Here is a 10,000-nt window from a genome sequence, read left to right on the forward strand (position 1 = left end):
TCAGTGTCCTACAATCTCATTGTCCTGCACTTTCACTCACTGTACTGCACACTCACTGTCCTGCACGCTCACTGTCCTGCACTCTCAATCACTGTCCTGCACTCTCAATCACTGTCCTGCACTCTCAATCACTGTCCTGCACACTCACTGTCTTGCACTCTCTCTCAGTGTCCTGCACTCTCATTGTCCTGCACTCTCACTCACTGTCCTGCACACTCACTGTCCTGCACATTCACTGTCCTGCACTCTCACAGTGTCCTGCACTCTCATTGTCCTGCACTCTCACAGTGTCCTGCACTCTCATTGTCCTGCACTCTCATTGTCCTGCACTTTCAATCACTGTCTTGCACTCTCACTCACTGTCCAGCACTCTCATTGTCCTGCACTCTCAATCACTGTCCTGCATTCTCACTGTCCTGCACTCTCACTCAGTGTCCTGCACTCTCATTGTCCTGCACTCTCAATCACTGTCTTGCACTCTCACTAACTGTCCTGCACACTCACTGTAAGCACATTCACTGTCTTGCACTTTCACTAACTGTCAAGCACTCTCACTGTCCTGCACACTCACTGTCCTGCACTCTCAATCACTGTCCTGCACTCTCACTCACTGTCCTGCACACTCACTGTCCTGCACTCTCTCTCAGTGTCCTGCACTCTCACTCACTGTCAAGCACTCTCACTGTCCTGCACACTCACTGTCCTGCACTCTCAATCACTGTCCTGCACTCTCACTCACTGTCCTGCATTCTCTCTCAGTGTCCTGCACTCTCATTGTCCTGCACTCTCACTCACTGTCCTGCACACTCACTGTCCTGCACATTCACTGTCCTGCACTCTCACTCACTGTCCTGCACTCACTGTGCTGCACTGGTGCTCACTTAACTTGAATGAACTTCACTCCACTGCATTGCGTGCACTGGACTTCCCTTACATTACATTTTCCTTACATTATTTACATTACATTTCTCTTACATTATTTACATTACATTTCTCTTACATTATTTACATTACATTTTCCTTATATTACATTGTACTTTCCCTTTTCCTCCTTGGGAGATTGATGTCTCTTTCTGTATATATATGTGTGTGTGTGTGTGTGTGTGTGTGTGTGTGTGTGTGTGTGTGTGTGTGTGTGTGTGTGCGTGTGTGTGTGTGTGTGTGTGTGTGTGTGTGTGTGTGTGTGTGTGTGTGTGTGTGTGTGTGTGTGTGTGTGTGTATGTGTGTATGCGCATGTGTGTGGCCCATAGTCAGTGAGTGTTTCCTGCGATGACTCAGAAAGACAGCGGATCTCTGATGAATGTCACCGCTGATGGGGAGCACCTGGTAGCCCGGAGACTGCCCCTCCCTCTCTCTTTCAGACACACACACACACACACACACACACACACACACACACACACTCCAACTCAGTGTGTGTAACTCTGCCACTTGCTCTGTTGTTATCACGTCGACTAACATTTGCTTCAAAAGCTCCATGTCCTGAAAGAGCTGAACCTCGTGGCTTACAAGCGTGCGCGGGTGCGGGCCTCAGAGTACAGGACCTTTATGTGTGCTGTGTTTGCACAGTGGTGGTGGTGGGAGGGGGCAGGGACGCAGCGTATTTACCATCAGATCAGAAGGAGCGAACCAACAATCAGACCTGCCTATTGACGAGCGTCAGGCATGGCCTACGCACGCTGCCTTCTGCATGCCCAGTCGAAGAGAGCAGAGGGAATCTGTCAAAGCCCCTATTATGCAGCGTCCAAACAGAGCAGGTCTCCCCTCAATGGCCTTATTAATGGCACAATGTCAAAGAGAGGAGGGGCGATAATGCTACATGATTTGGGCTTTGTGAGGTTATCGCAGGAGATCAGTTAGAACACATGATTTAGGCTTTTGTGGAGCTATCAGTGGGATCGGAGTGTAACAGTTTGCGTGGGACTGTGGTGTGTGTGTGTGTGTGAGAGAGAGAGAGAGAGAGAGAGAGAGAGAGAGAGAGTGGCACACAGCCAGCAGAAGGTGCCTGCATGTGTCTTTGTTTATTTTCTCACTCCTTTTCAGGGAAAGTGATTGGCAGAACCACGTGTTCAGTGTCCAATAGGAAAAGTTCACTCAGGTTAGTTTCCAGTAGCCCCGCCCCTACTCTCACCCAAAAACTAATCCAAATACAATTAAATGCTCACAAAGAGATCACAGCAAACTGTAGATAATGCTACATCCAAACTTACTATGGCCTACAGTCAAATAAGTAACCCACATTACACCAGTCCTAATGTGAATCAGGCCTGCAGGCCCTGTGGTTAATGTACTTGCATCTACGTGCAGGTGCAGGACTTCACCAGCACAATAATTTGTTATGCTGTTCATAAAGGAACGAGATCACAGTCTGCTTCATGTGTGGTTAACACTGTTCCTTTCCAGGTCTCATCTGACCACTCATCACACCCTGTACTCTGAAATCCTAGAACTGCCTGCAACTTACAATCTTTTATATATGCACACACACACACACACACACACACACACACACACACACACACACACACACACACACACACACACACACACACACACACACACACACACACACACATTTGATGATTTTGATTTTGATGATGGGCAGGAATAATATGTGTGTGTGTGTGTGTGTGTGTGTGTGTGTGTGTGTGTGTGTGTGTGTGTGTGTGTGTGTGTGTGTGTGTGTGTGTGTGTGTGTGTGTGTGTGTGCGTGTGTGTGTGTGCATGCATGCATGAACCATGCAATGTTTTGGGATGAGCTATTGAATGTCATTATCCACAGTAACATTAAGATTGAGGAACAGCATACATCAGTTATGGAAATCTTTGTTATTCTCCACTGATCCAACAAAAACAATGATCAAACATTTTTCACTGCATCTTCAGTGTTTTTCAGCTGCCTGCTAACAAGAAAGTCCCTTCTGGATCTGAGAGTTGAGGAGATAAATGTGTAAAAGAGCAGCATCGTTACTGGGTGCTGGAGTAATGGCTGAGGGCCCAGACCCGGGACGTCACCTCTGAGGAGGCTGTTAATGAGAGTGTTGTAGCATCATTCACTGAGTGAGGATTCAGTGTGTGAGGAGGATTCAGTGTGTTAGGATTCAGTGTGTTAGGATTCAGTGTGTGAAAATTCAGTGTGTGAAGATTCAATGTGTGAGGATTCAGTGTGTGAGGATTCAGTGTGTGAGGATTCAGCCTGATCTATGGTCACCACATCTCTGCATCCTCCAAAGTTCATTTTCTTTCTTTCTTTCTTTCTTTCTTGCTCTCTTGCTATTTATTCCCCTTTACCTCAGGCACACACACCCTCTCCCTACTGCCCCCTCCAACACAGACACACACACACACACACACACACACACACACACACACACACACACACACACACACACACACACACACACACGCACATGCTCTTTCTCTCTCCTCATACTTGATTAACATTTTCTGCTAGGCTTCACACCAAAGGCCCAACCTGTGCTCTGGGCAGCGCTGGGTGAGGAAGGAGAGTTGCCGGTCGCTGGAGTGGAATCAGATAAGGCTATCAGGCAGGAGGCTTTAGGCCTGATATCCCATCAGGCAGGAGGCTTTAGGCCTGCGTCTTTACGCCACTCACGCCCAACTTGTCTCTGCTTCCTCCCTCAATCTTTCACTCCACTGCACCTTTTGTTCTCCTGATTCACCAAGGGAAAGCTCTGAAACACACACACACACACACACACACACACACACACACACACACACACACACACACACACACACACACACACACACACCTCTACTCCAACACACACTCAAACACACTTCTACTCAGACACACACACATACACAAACACCTACATAGACTGATTGCAGGCGAGGACTGAGACAGGAGAAAAGCTTATTATAGAAAGAGGAAGAGCTACAGGCAAGGGACAAAACGGAATGGACAGACAGACACTAAAGACATTACAGACAGAAAGATACTAAGGGCAGACACAGTGTGGTCAGACAGTCACTAAAGACATTACATTACACAAGACAGACATTACAGACAGACACTAAGGACAGACACTACAGACAAACAGACAGACAGACACTAAAGACAGACCCTACAGACACTGAAGACAGACACTGTGTGGACAGACAGACACTAAAGACAGTCACAACAGACAGACAGACAGACAGACACTAAAGGCAGACACTACAGACAGACAGACAGACACTAAAGACACTACAGACAGACACTAAGGACAGATACTACAGACAAACAGACAGACAGACACTAAAGACAGACACTACAAACAGACAGACGCTACAGACACTACAGACACTGAAGAGAGACACTGTGTGGACAGACAGACACTAAAGACAGTCACAACAGACAGACAGACAGACACTAAAGGCAGACACTACAGACTGACAGTCACTAAAGACACTACAGACAAACAGACAGACACTAAGCACAGACACTACAGACAAACAAACAGACAGACACTAAGGACAGACACTGTGTGGGCAGAGAGTCACTAAAGACACTACAGACAGACAGACAGACACTAAGGACAGACACTACAGACAAACAGACAAACAGAAACTAAAGACAGACACCACAAACAGACACTAAAGATACTACAGACACTGAAGATAGATACTGTGTGGACAGGCACACACTAAAGACAGACATGGCAGACAGACAGACACTAAAGGCAGACACTACAGACAGACACTAAAGACAGACACATTGTGTGGCAAGACAGTCACTAAAGACACTACAGACATACAGACACTAAAGACAGACATGACAGACAGACAGACAGATACTAATGACAGACACATTGTGAAGACAGATAGACACATCAGGTGTCATTTATGCTAAATGATCCAGCAAACACAAGTGTGAAGAACACACTGATCAAAATTACATTAATACAAGTAAACAAGTAAACATTAGTACTGTAACGTCAGGCACAATGCATGAGGTGTCTGGTCTGGGGCTATCAGTGACCATCTGAGAAGATCTGAGCAGCCTGGTACCAACTGACAAAGAGAAAGAACATAGGGAAACAAGAGTGTGTGTGTGTGTGTGTGTGTGTGTGTGTGTGTGTGTGTGTGTGTGTGTGTGTGTGTGTGTGTGTGTGTGTGTGTGTGTGTGTATGTGTGTGTGTCTGAAAGAGAGAGGGGAGTAGACTCTGTTCTCAAAGCTGAATCTCGGTGTGGATCAGTGCAGTGACCCGAGTATGTCTCTCTCTTTCTTCCCTGTTCTGCGCGTGTCTGTCTGCTAGAGTTGATCCCACGTTGAACTCAGCCCTGTGGCCCGAGACCGGCCACACGACACTGCTCCGCAGGCCCAAGCTTGGCGCAGCTATTTGCAAACAGATGTACGGTTCGGCCCAAGAGGTTTTTGATCAATCAAGCCTTAACAAGTCAAGTTGACTAGATGCGAATGTACCACTTTGCATGTGAAAGGGGGGGAGACCGACGAAGGCCCCCGTTTGATTAAGAGCAAGCAGATAAATGGAAGATTGAAGCGACCCCCTGTGAACAGGGAGCAGCCCTCTGGGCCCAGGGCTTTAAATCCACACTGATAGCAACTCTGTCCTCCCTATTCTTCTGCCTCCTCTGATGAATAGACTCGTTATTCTGTGGATTCTCTCTCTCTCTTTCTCTCTCTCTCTCTCTCTCTCTCTCTCTCTCTCTCTCTCTCTCTCCTGACTCTCTCTCTCTCTCTCTCTCTCTCTCTCTCTCTCTCTCTCTCTCTCTCTCTCTCTCATCTTTTGGTTGTAATAACAAGAGCTCAAACCAGGTCCATTTTTCTCTTTTATTTACTCCTCATCCTCTTTCGTTCTTCCTCTCCTTCTTCTTTTGACTCATCTCCTGTCTTTGACTCTATCACTAAGCTATTCATGACTGCCATCTGTCAATTTTCTGTATCATCAAGCTTGACCTGCACTTTAGACCAGTCCCTAGTGGCCCAGAGGATTGACTTTCTGCAACTGTCTGGTCCTAATCCACAAAAATCTGAATTCAATCTCATTGTAATTCATTGCTCACACAACGCTGCTCATGCTATATCTTTGGGATGGCTTTTTTTCAGGGCTAGGATTTGTTTCCGGCTGACTCGTATGCACAAAGCACTCTATTTCTCTCTTTCACTTTCTGTCTGTCCCCCTCTCTGTGCATGCATAAAAGGTACTGGGGCAGCAAAGTGACACATGAGCTTTGGAAGCATGCTTCACTGCATTACTCTGTATGGACCTGCTGGCTCGTATTGTCTGGTAGTGAAAAAGAGAAAGAACGGGGGGGTATACATTCAATTTCAAATGAAATTCCTTAATCTGTGCTTTTCTAAGATTAGACCATGACACAGTCATACCAGTAAACCTATCCTGAAATGCACAGCTCACATTATACTGTGTACATTTGGACAGCTTCATAAAGCAGGAATAACTACATCCAACAGTGTCACATCCACTACAGCCCAACAAAACTAGATCCATCAATTATATGTTGAGACGGGTTTTTATATTGCCATAGTAAAAAGTAGTTTTACGTTTTAAGATGGTGTACCGCAAGGATCTATATTGGGTCTTCTCTTTTGATTTGGCCACACTGCCACTGGGACGTCACATTGGTCTTGTAATGCACCTTGACATGCTCTGAAAATATCTTCCACTAAGGCCTCAGTGCTACAGTCCATGTTCTTTTTATTCTCATTATTCACAATCTTAAATGGAATAATCTGCTAAAATTATGAAAAGAATAAAACATTATCCTAACTAACAAGGACATTTCTTAAATGCCATAGGAAGTGTTTGTCCTATGTTCATGTCCACAAAATATCCACAAGTTCAGCACTAAAATATTATCAGTGAAACTCTGTTTTTCAGCCTACAAAATGCAGAATGTTTACTAATTTTTTTGGTTTTAGCCAAATGTATTGTGTGTTGACTTGAGTTGGGCATGCGATCAGTTGACGTGAGTTGAACTACTACTATGTTGAGTTGAGTTGAACTATGTTGAGTTGAATTGAATTGTACTGAGCTGAGTTGTTCTGGCATGGAGCAACACACAGCTATTCAGCATCTGTCTGTTAAGTATAATCATCACTACTAAGTCCTGTGCCAGAATTCTAGAATTCAGAATTCACGTTCTCTCTTTGAATTGTTTCTTATAGTTGACTTCCTGGCCAAGTACTGTATCATCAGCCCAGAGAAGCTTGCAACATACAAAAGTGCTTTTGAAGCTGTATGTATAACACACATAATATAAAATATAATATATCCCATGATGATAGTCCAACACATTGGATTTAATAATGAAAATCTAAAAAGAATATATATATATATATATATATATATATTAATGTTCATAACAATAATTGTATATCATTGCTGTTGAAGACAGCGGCTGTAACAGGGTGATGTATCTGCAGGTGGACACTGATTCTGATGGATATCTCTCATGTTTCCAAGTGTTACTGGCTCTGAAAGAAATAATTCCTCCAGAAATCCTGACCGAGGAGGAAGAAATCTACGTGTACAGAGTACCTACATCCATACCCTTGAACACACACATAAACAAATACACACATATACACACATCCCCTTAGATACATACACACACAGATACGGAATTCTGAATTTTGAATTAGCCTCTTTTGATTTGGAACAAGCACTTGAGTTAATACATATGCTGACATAAACATGCCTTTGAGTTGCTCAAGGAGCAAACAGAAGGGGTGTGGCTGATTTCATCAAAAGAAATGACATCATTTGACAAATAAAAAATGTTCTACACCATGGTTGGCCCCACAATGAATATTAATGAGATCCACCATCCATAAATGTCATAGAATAGGAGCACCTTATCTGCTTTAAGATATATAGAATATAACATGTCCCATCCATTTTCAGCTATAGAGACATTCTCTCTTTCTCTTCTCCCTCCCTCCCCCCCTCTCTGTCTTTCTCTCCTTTCCTCTCTCTCTCTCTGTCACACAGATACTGGAGCTGGTTGATTTCAGGGTGACAGAAGGTCTGACAGACCTGCGTCTCTTTGCTGTGGTGGCCAGTCTAGCCCAGAAGATATCCACACTCGAGTGAGCGTGCTGACCGGTGTAGCCAAACACTGACACACAACTAACTCAGAAGGGGCGTCGCTGACCCTCCATAAATAAGGACTGGCACAAGTGTGTGTGTGTATACAAATGTGTATGTATACAAGTGTGTATGTATACAAGTGTGTGTGTGTGTGTGTGTGTGTGTGTGTGTGTGTGTGTGTGTGTGTGTGTGAAACAAACTGAAAGAGAGGCTGTGCTTTGCATCCCAGTCCGATTTGTTGCCTGCGCATTTCATACACATAAATGGCCACGCCCACTTCATGATCACATACTCGTACATTCAAGTGTTTATTGTGAGTGTGTGTGTGACCCTGGCGGCTGACCTGGGTCAGCCTGGGCGGCCTGAGTTCTGGCCTGCAGTGCATTAGTGTGATGAGGCAGCTCAGCCTCAGGTCTGGGTTATGGCCCATATGCCAGAGATTCCCACACACAGACTCTTTCTTCCCCCTGGGCTTTTATGGGTGCTTCCCTGCTCCCTCTCCACACTGTGGTCTGAGGCCAAGGGTCTCCCAGGTCATGTGAGAATGTGCGGATGTGTGCAGATGTGTGTGTGGTTTCGTGCAACTGTGATTGTTAGTGATTTTATTTTTGGGTATGAGTAAGTGAGTAAGAATGTGTGTGTGTGTGTGTGTGGGTGTGTGTGTGTGTGTGTGTGTGTGTGTGTGTGTGTGTGTGTGTGAGAGAGAGAGAGAGAGAGAGAAAGAAAGAGAGAGAAAGAGAGATAGAGAGCTTTTTTGCTGATTTAGTGCACTTCTTGTTTTGTAAGTACAGGTCTTTAACCACGCTCAAAGACTAGCAATTAAACAAATGAAAAGAAAGAAGGGGAGTTTTGCAGAAAGGGTACAATAGAGGCAGTGACACGGTTTAACCTCCTCCTGCCACTCTCACACAGGGCTGATATTGCTTTGACCCCGCAAACATGTCATGTTCATGAAGAGCAGTGCTTGAAGGAGAATCTCAACCAACTCGGTTTCTCCTACCCTGAGGACCTATAAAAGCTGTCTCTAAATGGAGTTCCTCCCTCACTCCATTTCCCTTTCTCTCCCTCTCCCTCTCTCTCTTTCAGCTTGTCATATGCATTAGTATCTCTTATTATCTGCTTCTCAGCCTGTCCTAAACTGCTTCACAGGAGAATCCGCTATTATACACATTATAGAAGACTGAATGCACCATAAAGGATTGCTGTATTTTCTAGAGTTAAGTAATGTATTTGAGCCATTATGGGATGTTAAATGTGATTTACAGCTTTACATAGCAACCTGGGTTGGATTCTGGGACAATATTTACAAAAGTGGCAGGCTGTCCGGTACCTGTGATCTTATTGCATGAATGCGGTGTGCTGTATTACTGCAGTAATCACACTGATGATGCTGTATCATCACTGTAGTACTGGCTACTGAACATGTTCTTCTGAAGCACCAGACATTCCTCACCTCTGTTTTTCCCTCTACACAGGACACAGTGACATAGTGACACAGTGACTATTAGTGAAGACACAAGCAACAGGTTTAAACGTAAAAGTAACACTAGTTTGTATAAAAGTGTTTTGAAGAACATGCTACATTTTGAAAACAAACCAAAGTATCTCAGTATGGTGGGGAAACAGTGGCATGGCCACTGGCCATTTAAGACTAACCAGTATTATGGAATAAAGATGTACAATTAACTAATAAGAATTAAAATGTTTCTACATATTTCAACACATTTTTATTCCATTTTTGATAGATGCATATTAGAGTAATTAAATAGCCTAGTTAAAATATCAGTGACTCGAACATTTCAGTAATATTTGGTCAATTCAGGATGGTTTATTACATAATATATTACTCTCAATGTGTTTCTCTGTAAAAGGATTTGTACTGAAAATGCAACACAAGATGGCATCACTGTCATCAGTAC

General features: G+C 44.3%; 1 protein-coding gene across 9 annotated transcripts in view; it reads left to right on the forward strand.

Annotated features, from left to right (window-relative positions):
* The window catches only part of LOC143514334 (uncharacterized), a 50,130-nt gene that overhangs the window by 33,515 nt on the left and 6,615 nt on the right, over nucleotides 1-10,000 (forward strand). For 5 of the 9 annotated variants that reach the window (XM_077005377.1, XM_077005378.1, XM_077005379.1 and 2 more), the window contains 3 exons: nucleotides 7,157-7,227; nucleotides 7,415-7,525; nucleotides 7,983-8,080. In XM_077005377.1, the coding sequence (XP_076861492.1) occupies nucleotides 7,157-7,227; nucleotides 7,415-7,525; nucleotides 7,983-8,080 (280 nt within the window). Of the gene's footprint in view, nucleotides 1-7,156; nucleotides 7,228-7,414; nucleotides 7,526-7,982; nucleotides 8,171-10,000 lie in introns of those variants that run through there. The other 4 variants (XR_013130830.1, XR_013130829.1, XR_013130828.1 and 1 more) reach the window with 3 other exon arrangements.

Source organism: Brachyhypopomus gauderio, chromosome 5 (genome assembly GCF_052324685.1).
Source record: "Brachyhypopomus gauderio isolate BG-103 chromosome 5, BGAUD_0.2, whole genome shotgun sequence".
Classification (NCBI taxonomy): Eukaryota; Metazoa; Chordata; class Actinopteri; order Gymnotiformes; family Hypopomidae; genus Brachyhypopomus; species Brachyhypopomus gauderio.